We start from the raw sequence: 21,085 nt of genomic DNA on the forward strand, positions 1-21,085 counted from the left end.
CTTTTATACTGTAGCAGTTTAGCGCTTGTCAAACCACAGAAGTGCGCTGAACACTCTGAAGCACTCTGAACCAATCGCAGAGTGGAACATTCACCGAGCCAATGAAACGCTTTGATACACTGAAGCGACTGACACGCAGAGTGAAGCAGTCGGGGGAGGGACCAACACTTCCACACTTTGGTCACGTGAGCGTCTGCTGCGAGACGAGCTCGAGGCAGTGCTTCAGAGCAATTTGTTTCAGAAAGAACGAGACGTGCTCCAGAGCTCCTCTCATTTGTCCATCACTACATTATAGTAATTTGTTACTTTTATAATGTGTTACTCCCAACACTGGCTGAGAATGAGACAAATGTTGTCTATTTGCAGGTTGTAATTATAGTACACTTTTAAAACTGCAGGCTCCAAACAGTATGTTGTTTTAAATTATTGGTGCAACATCAGAGTAAAAGCCAAACCACATGAGTCATTCTTAATTGTAAGTTTGCTGAGTGCGGCTCTTATCTACACCTCATAGCCTCTTCACTTTGTACAAATAAAGAGTGAGAAACAGCAGAGTTTTTCCAGTCGCTCTGACATCTCTGAGCTCCTCCTCGCGGGAATACTCTGCTCCTATGGCACAGCGCTTTGGGCGTCTGTAGCCACAGGGCATGTTTTAGGTGGAGGGCGTAATGAGGCGGGTGGACAGGACCGGCCCTGCCAGCAGACGCTCTCCATTGTACCCTTCTCGCTCCCCTCACCCCCCGCCCTCGCAACCCCCGCACCACCCAAAGTGTCTGATGGGTGCTGCAGGAGTCCGACGCGCGGACAAAGGCGTGGAAATGGGATTTATTTAGCACGCCTCATCAAAAGGGAATTAGCAGGGCCTGTGTTTAGAGCGTGGATGAATGGCAGGATCATCTCTGTAATCCTGTGCCCCCCCTCGCCCCCCTCCTCCCCCTCTGTGCCCCCCAAACACCAGTGAGGGGCACACAGCAGAGCGGAGGTGCCTTCTGTACACGCTTGCTGAAGAGGACGGTGGTCTGGGTGAGAGGATCACAAATGTGAAATAGGTAATTGTTTTTTGATGCTTCAGATGGATTTGGAAACACTGAGTTCGGCTTCATTATGTCAATCAAAACTGAATGTGTTTATGATCAACAGGAAAATGTTTGCTTACTTTATATAGCAGTGGTTGTCAGAGTCTTAACCTGCAGGTAGAGGCTACGTTCAGACTGCAGCCTGAAGTGACCCAAATCTGATTTTTTTTCACCCCTATGCTCCTGTATCTGATCTTTTAATGACGACACAGATTTTGATAGATTTTTTCTGATTTTTTCAAATGCGACCCAGGCCATTTGGATATGTGCTCCTAAAGCGATACATATCCGATCTTTTGACACGTGACTTCAGTCTGAACAGCCAGATCACATTCATCCCACCTACACGTCATCAACAAGCAACAAACGCCACTATTCTGCCCTGAAGTAGGCGGAAACTGGAAGAAGTACAAGCGTTCACAAACGTACACAAACATTCTTCTCGTCAGATGAAAATTGTGTCTGAACTCTGTGTCAGTGAAGCAGAGAAGCAAATAACATTCGCAGCCAAGAGTGGCGGACTCTTGGCTGTGACTCTGCACCCACACATTCCTGCCACGGCCTCACAAAAAGCCATGTCCAAAAACCTCGTCCTTCTCCTCCTACATGTTCTGGCTCCAGTATGACAGCAACTTTAAAATCTCCAGGTGCTCAGTGCTCATGTCCATGTTTAGGCGACTTCCGTAAACACTGAGCACACTCACTGTGTCTGACGTTGTTGTGTTCTCCATGTGGAACACTTTTGGGGCTTTTAAAGTTCACCCTGCACAGTAAATTTTCCAGTGTAAAAAATCCATAGTAAAAGTTTTTTTACTCTTTAAGAGTATATATTACAAAAAATTGAGTGATACTCCCTCTAGCGTCCTTGTAAAAACACAGTGTAAGTCCTTCAGTGTCATAATTGCACTGAGAAGCTCCGCCCCCTCAAACTCCTCTCAAACTTTTTCGAGTCCGCCATTTTTCCCTCCTCGCTTCACTTCGACCAGTGGCCGCTACAAGTCTCAAGTAAGTAGTAGTTTGGCAATTTCAGCTACATTTCAAGTATAAATGTGCTAGAATGGCTGGGTATAGCATATTTATTTGTCTACCTTGTGATGTTTATGACATACTAAGCGGTTATATCGAGCCCGCGCGAGGTGCGAACGGGCGGGCTGGCTAGCTAGTTTCGGGGGAGAAAAAACGGACACTCAATTTAAAACGAATTGCCAGATATGCAGTTTGAAAATGGTTCTAAATGGATAATTATATTCTAAGAATCTACATCGAAGGGGTAACTTTCAAGTATTGCTACCAAACGTAAGATTTTATTCTCCGTTCAATTCATTTCAATACGGACAGTGACCAGGAACGCCCCGTCTCCGTCTATATCATGGTCACAGTCTGCAAATGTCTTTGCTACACTTAGCAAGTAATGTGCGCGACTAAGAACTATAATCTGAAGGGTTTTTTGCGTTGTTTTAGCATTAAGTAGTTCATGTGTACTATTTGATTGAATCTGGACTATGATAGGGAGCGTAGCTGAGGCGGACCATGAAATAGTCGGTGACAAAGGACTATGTAAACCGGAGTTTTCTTAAGGATGTGCTCATAATAAACCCAGTCGAATTGTGCCTGAGCACGGAAAGCCAAGCACCATAAATGTGTCTAATGTGAATGCAAACGATCCATATCCAGGCGCGGAACATTTCCATTTTGGCTCTGTTTGGGGAAGTGAACTAAAGTACGGCACGTTACCTTGTTTCCGTGCACACGCACGACTTTAGTGTACGAGCCCGGTCAGGGCTATGCGTGGAGGTGAACCCGACTGGAGAAAGTGTTTTAACTCCTTTCCAAAACGACCGACGGATCCGCGCACACCATAAATAGGACTGAGGATGTGAAGCCCTGTTGCGAGCGCGGCTCCGTGTTGCCATTGAGTCACGGAGGAGCGTATCACAACAGGACTCGTATCGGCGCCACTATTTGTGTCCTCTTGTACGTATTTTCGCCGCTGGAGCGTTAAGACATCAGCTCGTCATGTAAACAGCTCTGTGTGGTGACGTCACTGTACCGGTGCCGTGTTTTTATTTGTGCAGGTGAACGTGCAGGCAACAAAATCTCTCCCACATTCGTGCCCGAGCACGGCAGCATTGGTGTAAGTGTGCACAAAATAACGGTTGAACTGTATGGATTTCATAATACAGTGAAGAGTGTCTTGGCATTATAAACATGTTCTGTCTTTTTTCAGGAAAAATGCTGCTGAAAGTTAAAATAGCCAACGTCCAAAAATTTGTTCGAGTTCCTGAGCCGAATCTGACAGCATTTCTGGATGCAGGTAAGTAATATAGTATAATGACCACATTTTCAACTTGTAACTGGTAACTAATATAAACTGTTTAAATATCAGAACAGTACTAATCTTAACTGTCAGATGTGGTGCTGGTATTACAGCAACAAATTACACTGAAAAGAACAGCATTATTTAGTTTTAATTCAATGTTTGATAGCAGTAAATATAATGAACTCTGAGAATAATTTTGCAAATGAAACATGGCTTGTAAGTGATTGAAATGTCCTTTGTGTATGGCGGAGTCACATTTTATTTACAAATTGTTCATACTGTTTATTTCTTATTAGCATTTACCAAGTTTGGTGTTCCAGCTGTGACAGAAGGTGTACGTGTCCTTGACAGTTCTGGAACTGAGCTTGATGAGGATGTTTTTGAGGATGTGGTAAAGGATCCTCAAACTGGTGTTCTGACCATCACATATGATACTGGTTTGTATTGTTTGTTAAACATGACTTGGCCACTCTTTACTTTAATTGTTTTTCTTAACTCACTGATGGTCTCAGAACACAGTATGTTTTTAATGTTTGTTTTACTTTTCTTTTTACAAAGGGAATGTTGAGAGTTTCTCTTCTCCTGGGCCTTGTGCTTCTTCACCCAGCAGTGGTGACTCCCAGGACACAATCATACTTCCTGTTAGTCCTGCTTCGAAGCGTCAGCGGCTGGATGACGAGGCTAAGCATGTATGACTTAAGTGAAGGTGTACAGCTTGAATACTGTATATTTTGAATTGCTTGGTTTTAATACCTATTTCATTTTTCTTTTTATATAGTTGGTGAAAGACATTCTTTCCAAAAAGCCTGGGGGAGAAAGGGTAATAATGGAGTACAATCGAACTAAGTCTTTGGCAGATGACACCCGAAAAAAAATGGTGAACATTCTTGCTGCTGATATGACAGAGAAAAATGGGTATGTTTTTATTTATCTGCAGCTTTTAATGTACAGAAATGGTAATTTATCGTTCTAATTTTGCAGTACATCTCCACCCAGACGAGTGAAAGAAAAATATGCCAGAGGAATTGTGAGCTTGTTCCCCCATCTCTGGGACCCCTTCTCAGAAAATGGACACGTGAGTAGTATATTTCAGTGAAAATTTCAGTGAATTAGTAATTTCTAATCTATCTTGTATTCACTAAAAATCTTTTTTTAAAATTATTATTATTATTATTAATGTTACATCCAGGAGCATTATTATGATGGTAAAAGTGACAGTGGCTACTTGGCTTGGAGGCTTAAATACATTCAAAGATGCAATGCCCAAGAAAGAAAATCAATTGAAGGTAAGTTTTTAAAATACATCAAGACAAAATATTGTACATTTTGAGGGCTGTTTTGTCCTGCAGTTATTTTGATTATTTGTGCATTCTAGCCTCCTCCACTGAAGGAATGAGCGGTGACGAACTGTTGGGAGGACCAACAGCCAGGCGGGAGTCCCAGTATCTTCCAGAGCCACCAATGAGTGAAGAAGAATGTCGAGAAGCCATGTCCCTGATGAAACACTCCTCTGATGAAAACACAGTGAAGAAGAAAATGAAGCAAACGTTTGCTCTCATCGTCGAAGCATGGTCCTGGACCCCCAGTTGTCAAGCAACATACTGTCACACTTCCCTCGATTCAAAGACGTCAAAGGATTGGTAATTATCAATTATGAGTATTGGAATTGAGGCTATGTCTAGACATCAGATATTACGTGCATATTTGATTAGTTAATAATTTTGTAGAATAGGTCTACTCATATTGCAATGATTTAAAACCTAAATACATATATTTATCCCTTTTTTACTGATAAAATAAATCTGATCTGATGAATTTAAGGTTCATAGTAAATCAAAAGGCACAATCAGCTGCAAATTCATCAATCCATTCTCTCTTAATACAGATTGAACAAGATTTTGTTCTGATGTTTGGTGAGGATGTATCTGGCAAGTTTCTGGAGAAATGGCCAACAATGTTCAAGGAGAAGATAATCAAGCAGTGCAGAAAGCTTCCCTCCACCACAGAGCTAAATGACCTCCTATTGGCTGCAGATCCTCAGGAGGATGATGCTGATGGTGCTGACTTTGGTAAGTTATTAACTAACCTTTCAAATTCTTTAACATGCAAATGACCTCTAAGAATTAAAATTCAGTTCAAAACATAACATCAGTTTTTAAGTAAAACAATGTGTGTTTGTGTTTTTCTTTTTTTCTTTTCAAAGGCTGGGATAGTGACTTTGCTTCTATTTTGTTGCTTCTGCATCTTGTTCCACCCACTGCTCAAGGCCGTAAGAAACCGGGGAAGATGTCAGCATCTCAAGCAGAAAAACATCTTGTGGTCTTCAAGAAGGTGTGCATAGTTTCTTGCTCATCACTGGAAAAAAAAAGTTTCTGACCATGTTAACCAGTGCAAAGTTGCCTAAATTTTTTGTCTGTCATAAGAACAAGTTTATGCTGTTATTTTTAAAACTAAACATCTTTTACATGTTTTTCAGAGTGGCACAAGTATCGAAGAACATCTCGACACCATCACTTCTAGCACTCAGCCTTATCTCCTTGCTGTTGGCACCCAAAGGAACAGGATCAGCCAGTACTTCATTATCCTGGACAAGACTGCCATCCCCTGTATGTCTAACTCCTCTTTAAGTTCTTTTGATGAGTTGTTTAAGGCACATTTTGTGTTTGGCACATCATACCACACCATGTTGTACAACATGTACACATTCATTCAGACCACAATTTACAATATTGATGTTGGCAAGGTGAGGGAGAGACCCCGTATTGCAGAAATAAGAGCAAGGTTACTTCATTAGTGTTTCTATGAAGTGCAGTGTTTGCCGAGCTGAGTTCCAGAGTTCAAATTTGCTTGTTAGGCATATCAAACTGTTCCATGGGTTTCTTCCAGGAAAAACCCTCCGTCTTAGATGTGTTGAGACTGGATGTGGTCGTGTGTGTTTGGTTCCTTCTCTGGGTTTAGAAAGCACTTAAATGCCAAGCACAGTGACCATAGTGCAACAGCTACTGAATTGGCTGATGTTGTCCCAGATGTTGGTGGCAGTTGTCAAAGTGAGACACACATGGGTTACATGGAAGAGAGAACTTCAGATGAGCTTCAACCTTCTAACAAGAGCACTCTAGATATATGCGCCTCTGCAGTTGCACAGCTTAAGGCAGCTGGTTTAAGTCAGTCAACCCTGAATGGTTTTGTTTCTTGCATGGAGGAAGCTTTTACTGAGATCCACATTCAGGCTAAAAATGCAGCTTTACAGTGTTTGTCTTCACAGGATACAGAAATTATGAACAAAATTGAGCAGTCCTTTCATATGCTTGAGAATCCATTTACACCCATAAATTCAGAAAGTAAACGAGTAAAACATTTTGCTGAGAAATGGAAAATTGTTGACCCAGTTGAAAAGGTTCTTGGCACACGATTTGATAGTAGAAGAAACAAATCTACTGGTACCTATGAGCAAGTTGTTGTTACTGATAAATTTGCATACATCCCAATTTTGGAAACCCTAAAAACTGTTTATCTAAACCCTAATCTGGCCGTAATTTTAAACAGTCCACATAATGAAAATGAAGGCACATATTCGGACATAATGGATGCCACCTATCTGAAAGAAAATCTTCTCTTCTCTCAGAAGATAGATGCTTTGCAGATTCAGTTGTTTTATGATGATTTTGAAACTGCAAATCCTCTAGGCTCCAAAAAGGGGATTCACAAATTGGGTGCCATTTATTTTACATTGAGGAATTTCCCACCGGTTTATAATTCTTCACTATCAAATATTTACTTGTGTGCTCTTTTTCATGCCCAAGATGTCAAGCGGTATGGTTTTAACGCTATACTTGAGCCTCTTGTCGGTGATCTTAAAATTCTTGAGAATGAGGGTCTTAAAGTTCCCAGGTCTGATCATGTTGTTTATGGAACAATAGTTCAAGTAACAGGAGACAATCTTGGCTTGCATAGTATTTTTGGCTTTGTGGAGTCATTTGGGGCTCGCTATTGCTGTCGCTTCTGTCTTCTTGAAAAAGAAAAATTCCAAACTGTATTCTGTGAAGACAATCCTGAAGTAATATTAAGAACTGTTGAGTTACATGCACAGCATTGTCAAACTGCTGACTCAGACTCTACACTGTCTCATGTATTTGGTGTGAAACGCAGTTGTTTGTTGAATTCACTGCAGTATTTTAACACAGCCAACAATTTTGCTGTTGATATCATGCATGACATTCTAGAGGGTGTTGGGCAGTTTGAAATGAAGCTTATTCTCCAGTACATTCAAGAAAACTATATTAGTGCAGAGCAGCTTTCAGGTAGAATACATGCTTTTGATTATGGCTACATTCAACGGCGAAATCGACCACCAGGAATCAAATTGTGTGTGATGGAAGCAATGATTTGGGACTTAACGCTATACAATCTTGGTGCTTACTGCGCAACTTGCCTTTGTTGTTCGGGGATTTAATAGAGACAGGAGATGAGCATTGGGAACTTCTGCTTTTGCTTCTCCAAATTGTCAACATTATATTTTCTCCTGTTCTTTCTAAAGGTATGACGGTATACCTAAAACATTTAATCGCTGATCATCATAGACTTTTTAAGCGCTTATTTCCAACAATGAATCTCCTTCCGAAGCATCATTTTATGCTCCACTATCCCCGTAGCATAAGAAAAGTTGGCCCAGTCCTCTACTTTTGGTGCATGCGCTATGAAGCCAAACATAACTTCTTTAAAAAACAGTTGAAAAGCTTCAAAAACATCACACTGACTTTAGCCAAGAAGCACCAGAATTGTATGGCGTTGGGCCAGGAGTCATTTACCAAGGAACAGCTAACTTTAGGTCCAGGAAAGATCATCCCACTTTGTCAGATCAGAGAAGGTCCAGATATTGCTTCCAAGTTGAAATGTGACTTATCAACAAATGTATTTTCCGTTAAGTGGGTTAAATGTCATGGGACAGAATATCGTCCAAACTGCATTGTCTGTACAAAGGTACTTTCTGGAATACCTGTGTTTTATATGATCAAAGCCATTTCTGTGATCAATGAGACTGTTGTCTTCTGTGGTGATCTTATGGACACTGTCTGTTTTGACCAACATTTCTATGCTTTTAAGATCCAACGGCATCCAGACAAAGTTTCAAAAGTGTTTACAGTGAGCGAACTGTGTTACTACAAGCCATTTGATGTTCAAATGAAGTATGGAACTTTGGATTCATCCAAGTATGTTGTACCTTACTGTCATTTTGTATCTTAAGTCAATGTTTTATTGAAATGATGTTTTAACATAAATAAATTGGCATTTATATTTGCAATTTGTGGTTTTATTTCTTTAGTAGCAGAGTGTAATTTGCACTATAAAATTGTGAAATTAACTCTTGCAAGAGTAAATATGATGATTAAATATGACCCTTACAAAGAGTAATTTTTACTCTATGGAGTGTTATAGCTGTTATTAAAATCACTCTAATAAGTGTCATTATTAGCACTGCAACAGAGTAAACAATGAACACTACTTTTAGTACTATTCACTCTGTGTGTAGAGTAAATAATCGACTAGAGTAAAATTCTGAAAACACTACAGAGTGTCATCAGCTTACTCTTTAAGTGTAAATTTGACACTGAAAATTTTTACTCTGAAGCTAGAGTAAATTTTACTCTGTACAGATAAGGACCATATACACTCGGAAATAGAGTAAAATTTTACTCTTTAAGTGTTAATTTGACACTTGGAAATTTACTGTGTAGAGATCACGTACAAGTCACATTTAATTGGAAAAATAACAAATCTGAATTGAGTCTGAACCTAGCCCAAGTTTTCTCATTCTCAGTTTATGTTCAGACCTCATGTGAAAGCTCAGAACCTCCAGAATTCCCTCCCTGAGCTGCAGATGCTGCACTAGCACGGTTTCATGATTGGCTGCAGGCGCTGGTATGACTGACCTATGCATCAAACAGTTGGCCTCTTATAAAGATACAGCAGATATAAGCCCCCTAGCAAATGCAATATAAACCGAATCGTGAGGTGTCTTAATGTTACACAGTTACTCAGGTACAGTATGTCTGAGTCATCCTGTCTTTTCAGAAAAGGTCACTTTTCACCTATTCCTGGGTGTAAAAATGACTTTTCAGACTTTTAAATTATGTTATAGTAGTTTCTCTTCTCATGGACCCTCTGAAGTTGTACTGAGAGTGATTTGTAAATTTTTGACTCATCTTTATTTTTCTGGATTCAAGATGTCATTGCTAAGAACTACCCCTGTTTTGATCCACACTGGTACATGCCCACTGTGATGTATGCACCTCGTTCTCTGTTTTAATTGTTTTAAATGATGATACATGTAGGATTCCGTAGCATTGCAAAGTCATTTTAGTACAATCTTTTTAAAATTCTGTTACTCACTAGTGTAACATGCAGCTATCCATCAGAGACATAGATTGTATAAAGAAGTGGACTAAGTGAGTGTGACGTCACTCACAGCGTTCAGCTCCAGTCAAATTTAATTATCCATGTGTTCGATTATCTTCTCACTCCCACTTGGACATCAGATTTGACGTCACGTTCGAGCTTGAAGCATATTTTTATGTTTCGCGTGTCGGACTTGGAGAACCTCACCACAATACAGACTTCCAAACCCACAGGCAGTGATACGGACGTGGTAAGGTACTTCAGTGATAAGAGTGACTGAAATTGTCATTTAAACCACTACAGTGTCCAAACACAATGAAAACACTTCATATTTACACGTCAGAGTGGGTGCAGGCATCTTGGATTCTGACTCTGAATCTGTGCTCGGTCGACTTTTTCCGCCACCGAGGTCCGAGTTGCACTGTCCCAGGAAAAGGGGTGTGTCATGCGTGTCGCTAGGCAACTTCCCCGGAAAACCGATTCGGAAGGATAATCGAACGCAGGGTAAGTATCAGATTTTTTTTAACTGGGCAAGACAGAGGAAAAAAACTCAGGATCATGTAGAGTGGGTTAATCCTTCCAGACCGGCGGTGTCGCATACAATGCCGCCGAATATGTTTTATATAACCATGCATAACTTTCCAACCATAAAAGACAGAAACTTACTTATAAAATAATACTTGCAGCTTTCCGAGCAATTGAAAAAGCCGCAGTGCAGTTATTTCTCAAATAAATGGTAAATTACGCATCTTGGTCTGTGTAATTGTGCATCCCTTACTATTTTTATTTGCAAGGTTTATTTCAGTCCAAATGTAGAAATCCAAATGTAATAAACCCCATGAAAATGCAGAAAGTGATGTGGCTCTGTGCCCTGGACCTGACACCAGCTGTTTCCATGACTGACACCAGGAAAGTCATGGGACCATTGCACTTTTTGTTGTGTTTGGGGGCAATAAGGATATTTTTAGTTTACTTACAGACTTGATATTTTGCACTTTTGTAGCTAAGGCCTGAAATTAAGCATTTTTTATGTCCAAAAGTTGTTTATACATGTTTGCTCTGTGTCTTGTATGAAAAAGTGTGAATTTTATTTTCCGTTTTCATTCCTTTTTTCATTTGTATTTCTGGTCCTGTAGCTTTCATTACAGCCATGTGACACAACTACAGCATAGAGATTGTGAAATAACAGCTTGTACTGAAAAAAGGATGTACAACACTTCATTAGGGGGTAAAAAGGGGAGTTTTAATAGCAAAATTAAGAAAAAAATCCAGGCGAGGACAAATGTACAGACAGATGCCTTTAAGTCTGGAAGGGTTAATACCAAAACCAAAATGGTGAGGCTCACAGCAGCAGTTACAGAGAGAAGGACGACAGTATTATAACGGAAGTCAATGGGAGCCAGGGTCAGTAGGAGCCAGAAGAGCCGCATGCAACTTCATATTTGGATCGTGGCAGCTTGCGCGTTACCTATGTCCATTTAAATATACAGCCTATGATCAGAGGTGCCGAAAACTTCTCGACTCTTTGTTGTGAGGACGTTTACCGCGACGCCTTAATTCATTTTTGATGAAGATTAAACGAGATTATAACACAACGATGCATGAGTGTCATAGATTTAAAGTATAGAGCCGACACAAGCGCGATACATCTCCTTTAACAAAGCCTTTCTCCGACCACATTACATCAGTCGCCTGTTTGTGGGTAATTTGTTCCTTCAATTTGTGCCTGTTTCCAGTGACCTCCAGCATCTGTCTTTTTTTTTTCCCCTACACCTCTCCTCTCTCTCTCTTCCTCCTTCTCCCTCTCTCCATCTCGTCTCTCCTGTCTGTGTACGCTCTCCAGGACCGATGCGGGACACGGTGTCTGGGTGAGGCGGTGTATGTTGTGGGTGACAGGGGCCCCTCTCTCCCCTCTGTCCCAGCTAAGCGCGCTCCTCTCCTCTGCTAACAAGCTCCGGGCTCACTGCAGAGGTGCGCTTTATTAATGTGAGCAGCTGGGAGCGCTGAAGGGACGCGCACAGCCAGACAAAGGCCCATATATAATCCTAAGTGGTAACAAACGACCCCATGTAAATGAGCAGGGGGGAGAAAATAGATCTAGGTTAGTTTCATTCACCGATACAAACAAGAAGGCAAACTCATATTATTATTATAGAACTTTAAAGGTGCGCTGTGGAACTTTTCTGGTAGGGGGTCCGCTTTCCCCGCATGGGCCTGGACCTGATTTTTTTTCTGTGTATTTGAGCAAAATGTGTCTTGGCCCAGTGCAGATATGTTGTATAAACAGCTCTTGAGGTCACAATTCGACTTCTGTGTGCAGTCTGCTTCTGATTATAAACCGTTTCATTGTTCGATAATCAGGAAGTGCACATGAGCATGCTAGTTGTTGTTGGTAAAATTCGTCTGGGTGAATAATTAGGATGCTCAGAGTGCATAAGGTAAATGAGGAATAAATTTAGACCACTGCAAACTGTTTAAAATAAACTAGATCTGCTGTTCAGGTAAAAAAAAAATCAGGTACAGTGCTTTTAAACATGTATATAGTTTGTATTTAATCTCTTATAGACAAAATGTAGTGCTCGAAAAGACTTTGAGACCTTTCTACAGTCTGTAGTGAGTGAGATCTCTCCACAGATCTGACCTGTAACCTAGGCTGGAATCCCGGCTTGTGTCCATGTAAATAACTGTATTTCATGCCATTCTGTGGAACTCTCCATGGAGACAAGCAGGTGGTGGACCCTTCCCCAGAAAAGTGACACTGTGCACCTTTAAAGAGGTACAATATCTAAAAGGCCCTCTCCACACTAGTATGTAATGAAGTCCTTTTGGTTGTGGATGCAGTGTTCGTCCACACTAATCTGACTGAAAATGACTCCAGAGACGGAACGATCTGGTGCCTCCAGCTCTCATGAATTCATCTGAGTACAGATCTGATCAGGCACTGTGTGGATGCCTGAAAACGCTGATGTAGGTCTATGCGCTGTGAAGTAATTTACCCTCAAAGCGCTAACAGGCTAGAATATATGTCCATTCATATATACGGTTTATGTGTATGACCTGCAGACGTATAATCTCTGAAAAGTTTAACATGAACCATCTCCAACTTGACAGAAGCACAGAACAGACTCACCATCAGCAGAACACCCCTCTGTCACAGAAAGAACACATATAATCTACTGAGTCTTGTCCTTTAGTCCGACAGAAGCTGAACCGCATCAGCGCACAATAGCGAACTGTTTTTTGAGCGCTGAGTTTATCCAAATGAGCCATGTGGTTTTAAGTTTTGTTTCTGTAAAACGTAAACAAATCTGCTCAAAGCTGTGTGGATAGGGAAGGATTGCGGACACAGAAACGACGTGTCTGGACGCAAATCGTTTCTAATACGGTGAAACAGTGATTCATTTCAGTGTTAACGTAGTCTAAGTTTGTAGGATTGATTCTTTCTTTTGTCCATGAAGATGTTTTGCCTGGAATGTTCCACAAAAGTAAAGATCTGCAGGTGACTCCACCAATGCCAGTATCGTTTGGCAATAGAAATGCTTGAATAAATGCAGGATTGATTTAATGCATTACAATGGACCATTCCTGAGTAAAGAGTCACATTTTCATGAGAAGAGCAGGTGATGACTCCACCAGAAAACATCTGGAATAAACATCTGATGTAATGTGTAAAAAAATCAATGAGTTTGTTCCTTCACATATACTCCTGAGGCTCAGCCAGGCCGGCGCCCCCTAGTGCCTCCGCTCAATTTCATTTCTCTCCAGCCATTAGGTCAGGAATCAGAATACACTAGACGGTTCACAAAAACCCTGGAAGTGCGAGTTCGGTCACCAGCCAATCAAAGAAGAGCCATACTTTCAGTGTCATCAACGATTCCCAAGATCAAAGATTTAAAGCTGGAACAAAGAGAATGTTTGGTGAATTTTATCAAGGGGAAAGACGTTATTGTCCTTCTTCCTACAGGATTTGAGAAAAGCTTAATATACCGGTTAGCCCCGTTAGGAGCATTACATAGGTCACAACCAAATAGCAGCGATTGGTTAAATGATAAAAAGTACCCGCCTATCGTCAAGCGAACGGAATCCTATTACTGTAAGGTCAGACAGTTTCTACAAAACCGGCTGATGAATCAGGCGACCTGAGGCTGGCTCTTGGATTCTGACTGTGGTTCCTCACAGGACGCTCCAGCGATCCTCAAGAATGGCTCAAAGGCAGGGACAATACACAGTGTGTCTTATTTTATGTTTTGTTTCACTTTATTTTCCAGTGGTGAAGTCCTTATTTTAGGGGAACGTTCCATAGAAACAGAATTTAACTTGAATGAAGCCAAGGTGGTGGTGAATCCACCAAGCGTAAGAATGTTTTTCAAGAAATTTTTGAGCTAAAACAAGAAGTGATAGTAAAGAAAAAGCATGAAGAAAAGCAGATGGCAGATGTAACTCCACTAGAAACGGTGCAATAAAAAGTAACTAATTTAAGGAAACAAGAATGAGAATTCACAAAAAAATTCTGTTTTAATTAACTTAAACTTATATTTTCACAGTTGCTTTTCAGATCATTTGTAGACTTGTAAGACTTTGATTTGTTTTTGGATCATTTCAAAGCACTTTGGTTCAGTTTTGATTAGGTATATTTCCAGTTTTGAGTCACCTAAATCCAGATAAAGGTTTATCAGTCTTTATGTTTTGCCCATACTCTCTTCATGTAAACATATCCTGACTCCCTGACGTCTAAATGACCAACGCTCTGTGATCCAACCACCCAGGACCCCCGGAGCTGACCCCTGCCCCGGGCGACTGCTCCAAAGGGGGGTCAAGTCTTCGGGGGCAGCCTTGAGTACCTCTCTGATGGCTCATTTCTCTGCCGTTAGCCTGTGCAGAGCTAGCTAACAGACGTGTCCGCGCACACCATCCACAGCTTAGCCCCCCCCCCAGCCCCCTGCACAAACACGCACGCCGCTAAATGGACTCCACCTGCACAGGCTTCAGTTAATTGAGTGAATTTATAATGATTAAGTCCGTACATTTGCATGTCTGTGTGGCTGCGGGGAGAGAATGGAGCATCGCAAAAGTGTAGCAAGAATTCTACCGAGAGATTTGTTTTGAAACCAGTTTGCGTCCATCATCATCTACACATGAACATGTACGGGGCCCTGGTGGAGTTTGCATGTTCTCTCAGTGGCCACGTTTACATGATGTTTTTTTAATTCCAAATGAACTGTTCTGAATTAAATAGTTCGAAATTAAAATATTGTCCTTTGAGTTTACACGGAAATAATAATTCTGAATTGAGGTTTACAAGGAAAACATGTTCAATCGTCTTTATTTCATTTCGCTCAACGTCTGAGGGTGAGTAAGGTTCTGATTGGTCAGGGACACCAACGTATTTATGTCGGCCGGAAAAAAACACACAGATCAGCTGCTACCGGCTTTTTTGTCACCTCGGTTTGTTGATACACCACAGACACGATCCAAACTTTTTTTGCAGTCGTTCCAATGATAATGAAGCAGCATCTGGAGAATTGTCTCATAACGCTTTACGTCTGTCGGCTGAGGAGGAGAAGGGAAGAGTGTCGGAGAAGAGAGGAAGAAGACAAACTGAGTCAACGGCTGCTCCACCTCAGCCCACTCCCACACCCCGCTCACAAATCCAAAGAGACGTGGATGAAAGTCCAAAGCCAGGACTGGTGGACCCAACGAGCATGCGCCGAACGACCGCAATTATTTTTAAGAAGATTAAACGTTTACATGATCGAGGAATAAATCAATTCGGCTTTAAAATCGGAATAAACCACCCACTTACCTCAGAATTAAGTTTAATTCCGAATAATAATTTTCATTAGGAATTAAGTGTTTACATTGTGTTTTTAAAGCGGACTTAATTTTTATCCAGAATTGAATTATTTTTATTCTGAATTAAAGCTCTCATGTTAACGTGCCAACTGTCTTTGTGGGTTTATTCTGCATGTCCCGTTTCCTCTGTCAACATCAGTTCAAGCTAAGCCTCCACTCAAGACCAAACCTGGTAGTGAAGAGCACATGAGTGTTTCATTGAGTCATTGGGTCAGAACGTGTCACAAATAGAAGACAGTGTCACACACTCTGTAACACAACAAAGACTCAAACCTATAAGCATTTTTTTTTTTTGCATTTGGTGCAATACAACCACGGATATCTTCAAAGCTGATCACGTTATAAGGCATTGTTTCTCAAAGATTTATTTTGGGTCGCCTCATCACGACCTGCATGAAGGTCTGCAGTGTACAATTCTGACACATGACACAGCTAGTGAGTCAGCGAATCCTGTCTACCTGCCCTGAACGAGTGTTCCTGCAGATACATTTGAGAAATGTTTGCTTGGTTGTCCAAAAATAAGGGTGATAAGATATGAATCCCTTTTATTGCTGGTTCAATGACTGTTCATGGTTTTCATTGTGTAAAACTTGAGTAATACTAATTGATCAGAGAGACATAATCACTCAGTCAACAATAAAATGTTCTCATTAATGTTCAGTAATGCTCAAATCCACCTTTATTTTGTGATTTACAAAATAAAGTCAGCCATACTGACTTGTCAAATCCTGATCCCGTCAGATCTCAGAAGCTCAGCAGGGCCAGGTCTGGGTAGTACTTGGATGGGAGACACTGGGAATTCCAGGTGCCACAGGAGGGCGCCAGTGGTGAAAACTGTCATTGTGTCCTTAGGCAAGACACTTCACCCACATTGCCTAGTATGAAAGTGGTGTGTGTGTGTGTGTGTGAGTGGTGGTGGTGGTCGGAGGGGCCAATGGTGCAGATTGGCAGACTCTCTTCCGTCAGTCTGCCCCAGGGCAGTTGTGGCTATAACTTATCACCACTGGGTATGAAGTGAATGAATAATGAACTGTAAAGCGCTTTGGGTATCTTGAAAAGCGCTATATAAATGCAATGATTAATTAATTCATTTACGAATAAAGTCTATTGACTTGGGTCATTAAGGTTTGTGACTTTTAAAATATGGCTCCTCAGAAAAATGTAGGAAACACTGATGTAAAGCGCCCCATATATCACCGGCCATCAGCACACCAGAGCTGACCATACAGAGCTTCAACTGATGGACAAACAACCAGTCGACTCACACCCAGCACCAGGGCCTGGGAAGTGTCAACTGTGAGTGGCAAAAGTGTGTACCAACAGTCTAGAGCCCCACGCCTGAGCTCACCTGAACAGCCACAACCACACACTTTAACAGAACTTTACAAAGACGAGTGGATCCAGGGCAGTATCCCGTCTCCCTGATTTCAGAGGGCGTGATTGACAGGTAGATTAACTAATCAGAGAGGCAGGTAGAAAAAGGGAGAAAACAACACGAAGGACTGAGAAACATTATAATGTTACCTCCTCAAAAACCTACCTGGAGATGTGTTTTGTTTCATTCACACATGTTTGAGGAATCCTGCATTATTAGTCTGTCTATTTCCAAAACTCAAAATGCTCTGTTCCACCTTGTGATATCATAATGTAGGGCAGTGTTTCCTAAACTTTTTTTCTGGGGACCTATATTTTAAAAGTGACAAACCTTCGTGATCCAAATCAATAGACATTATTTGCAAATCACAAAATAAAGGTGGATTTGAACATTATTGAACATTAATGAGGATATTTTAATGTTGACTGAGTGACTGTATCTCTGAACAATTAGTATTACTCAAGTTTCCATAAGTCGCCTATCTGGACATTAAATATAACCCATTTCTTTTTCTTTTCAACATTCAGTTGAACCAGCAAAATAGTCATTAAAACAATTACAAAAAGATTAGAAATTATACTAAACATATCTTAACATGTCAACATTTCTAATGAGATAGGTTGGCCTGTCTGTGTTTTTGTAGCTCATTCCAGTTCGGGGTGTAAGAGGAGAGTGATACACACATATCAGTGTAAGAACTTTCACACCTACATGCAGATCGTGACAAGGCGACAAAAAAATATCTCGACCCAGACTTTGGGAAACACTGGTGTAGGGCAACCAGACGTCCTTATTTACCCAGGACAGTCCCAGTTTTAAGCCCTGTCCCAGCAGATTTATTCAAAACCAGGGATTTGTCACAGTTTTATACAAGAAATGTCCCAACTGCCCCTATTTTTACCAATTTTATTCCTGCCAAAAGTAAAGTGAGGCATACATTGTCATTTATTTAAGTAAAATACAGAAAAGCTGCTTAAAAATGACCAAAACACAAAGAAAATGTAACTATACTGACTCACATTAGTCTGGAATGGGCTGAGTGCAGAACAATTTTCCTTAACCATGCACTCGTTTCACTATTTTATTATTACCAACCTGTTCCTTTACGACCCGTCACCCTTGGGTGCTTGCCACACCCTGTTTAAGATGGCTACCTGAGCTCTTTTTCTCTATGTTCTTGGGCTGCTCCCTCTCCTCCAATCCACCTGTCTCAAGTAACTGATGTGCGAAGTTCTCATTCTTTTATTATTAGTGTCCCAGTTTTTGATTTTGAAATTCTGGTCACCCTAAAATAGTGGAGATTTTCTTAGTAACTTCAACGTTTTACTTTTTGTTTAGCAGAGACAGGCTTGAAATGATCCCAATGATTCTAGTGAAAGCTGAAAAGGAGTTTAAAAGCACAGTGGAGCACCTCCTCTATCACTGCATGACATCATAAGGTGGAGCAGAGTGTTTTAAGACAACAAAACCCAACTCCAGGTCTGTTTGTGATGAGGAAACAACATTAGAACACAGATCAGATTTTCTCTCTTCGCACATACTTACCAATATTAGTAGAAGCCTGTAAAATTTTTGCAAACTTATCCAGGAGAAAAGTAGTAGCACGAAGCTCGTTCCAGACCTCACCCTCTCAGCAGAATGGATCCAAGATGGCGGTGAAATGATGAGTATGATGCTTTGTTACAGACAGGACCCAGAGACGAGCCTCCAATTACCAGCGCTCCTCCATGTAAATCAGAACGCTCTGGGATTAGCTCCTCGTAAAGAGAGCCGGCGTAGAAGTGATAAACAGCCAACGTAGCGCGCACACGGTTCATTATTGGGATCGTAAATAGGGAACGCGGAGGTATTTTGATCAATGTTTGCGCTCTATCATTGCAATTCTAGAAGTGTCATGTACCGCGCAGGACCGGAGCCAAACTCAGGACAACTACGAGCGCTTTCTCAAGTTTGGGACCAGGTGATGCCGAGGTCAGGGGGAAATACAGTTATCAGTGGATTCTCCAAACAAAACATTCTAGTATGTAGCATGGTGCACTTACAGTCAGTCAGGCTCAGCTCTTTTGAACAGTTGCTTAACAGGAGCGTTTGGATTCAGATCTAATTTGAAAATTTACTTTTAATTTTACAATTTTAATGTTTGTTTTACGCTCATTAAACCGCTGTCACACCTTGACGATTTAGCCAGCGTATGCCGACGTATGAAAAATTTGCAATACGCTGCCGTGCGCTATGCATAGGTTAGACCAGGGGTGTCAAACTCATTTTGGTCCGGGAGCCGACTCCAACCTACTTTGATCCCAAAGGGGCCGGATCAGAAAACTCATGGCATATAAACCCCAAAAATAACAATAATTCAAATATTTGTGCAGAGAAACACAAATCTATGACAGAAATCTTTTTTAATTGATGAACTCTTTCTTATTATAACATTACAATATTATGAACAACCTGAAACTTTAAGAAAAATTCAATTTCAACACAATGTTTTAACATGAACTTGTTTGCAAATAGGAATAAGTAAATTTTTCTTGGAAAATCCTGCACTCGGCTCCACTTTTCTCATGTTGGACATTTTTCTGATGAGGGTGTCACGGTCAACAGTCAAAACGATCGTCCTTTAAGAGCGTTTGGAAAGAGACAAGTCTTCATTTGTGCTGCTCTGGTGGGAGGGGCCACGTACAGAGACGCTGGAGACACTGCTGTGATAAACACCACAGAAAATTAACAAGATTTTAATAGAAAATATAATTAAAATATTTTAGTAGAAAATCACCCAAGGGCCACATTAAAGGTCTTGGAGGGCCGGATCTGGCCCCTGGGCCTTATGTTTGACACCTGTGGGTTAGACTGTCGTTAGGCATAAGTTGTGGACGCTGGCAACACGTTAAGCATTAGTTGGTATAAATCAGGGGTGCTCACACTTTTTCAGCATGTGAGCTACTTACAAAATGACCAAGTCAAAATGATCTACCTAATACAAAGCCAAACAAACTGCACTGAAACACTCTGTGCCCCTTTTTTTGGACCCTCACCCACAGTTTGAGAACCTCTTCTTTAAGAGAACTTCCTCTGGCACTTTACACAAAACTGTGAAAAAAGTGAAGGAAGATTTTTAAACCTGTTTTTTAAAGTTCCAAACTGGAGTTGCATTCTTTTCTGGTTTTGCAGTGATATTTTACCAGCCTCTGCACATTTTACCAAACCAAACGCACATCGTGACAAACACAGATGCATTTGTGCACTTTTGTTAGACAAACTTCAGCCAAATGTGGCAGTAGGTCTGTTCTGTAGATCCGCTCTATGCTGTAGACCTGCTTTGTGCCAACACTGGAACACAAATTTAGACTGGTTTTTGCTTCACGTTTGGTCTTGCTCTTCTAATCAGCCGCACTGTGGGAGGGGCTTGTGTTCGCTGTACGCAGGAAGGAGCGAGAGCGTGAAAAGGCGAGGGGCGGCGTGCTGACGTGAGGCAGATGGACAGGTAGGATGTTTAGGAAGTTGAACCTGCCCTGTGATGCACGCTGGTACACGAGGGCACACGCTGTTGCAGACGAGCCGTGCATAGGGAGCGTGTGTGTTTGTGATGCGCCGTAGAGTCTCCGCGGGTTTCAAATGAGCGCACAGGCTGCACTGAGACGCCCCACACGCTCCTGCACCCCGCTACAAGTTTATTACCAACAGCAGCGGCCGTAATGAAATATGATCACACTTGTTGAGTGTCAGACCTTGAGTGAGAGACAAGATCGAGTCCAAACGCGAGTCCGAGACGAGACACGGCGATCTACCCACACGACCTTGGTGATCGACTGGCAGATCGCGATCGACGTATTGAGCACCCCTGATGTAGAGCGAGTTAATATCATTAACTTATTAACTTATTAACTTATATCATTAATAACATTTTAAGACCAAAATTACGAGGCTCACTGCAGCAGTTACAGAGAGTCGAGCCACAAGATATCAGTTTAAGTCAATGGGAGCCAGAGTCAGAAGAAGCCAGAAGAGCCTCCTGGAGATCTTCCTGTTTGGAACATAGTGGATAGAGCTTTAGCTATGTCCACT

The 21,085-nt window shown here is 41.4% G+C and overlaps 1 protein-coding gene across 1 annotated transcript; it reads left to right on the forward strand.

Annotated features, from left to right (window-relative positions):
* The first annotated feature begins 668 nt into the window (after positions 1 to 668).
* On the forward strand, positions 669 to 6,190 carry LOC129408877 (uncharacterized). Its single transcript, XM_055153207.1, has 12 exons — positions 669 to 810; positions 3,304 to 3,390; positions 3,693 to 3,833; positions 3,955 to 4,085; positions 4,175 to 4,311; positions 4,378 to 4,471; positions 4,586 to 4,682; positions 4,772 to 4,920; positions 4,983 to 5,036; positions 5,282 to 5,465; positions 5,600 to 5,727; positions 5,873 to 6,190. Exons 1-12 carry the CDS (start codon positions 669 to 671, stop codon positions 6,188 to 6,190), a joined length of 1,662 nt encoding a protein of 553 aa, XP_055009182.1.
* The last annotated feature ends 14,895 nt before the right edge of the window (positions 6,191 to 21,085 follow it).

This window comes from Boleophthalmus pectinirostris, unplaced genomic scaffold (assembly GCF_026225935.1).
Source record: "Boleophthalmus pectinirostris isolate CB_2022bp ecotype Guang Dong unplaced genomic scaffold, ASM2622593v1 HiC_scaffold_18, whole genome shotgun sequence".
NCBI lineage: Eukaryota > Metazoa > Chordata > Actinopteri > Gobiiformes > Gobiidae > Boleophthalmus > Boleophthalmus pectinirostris.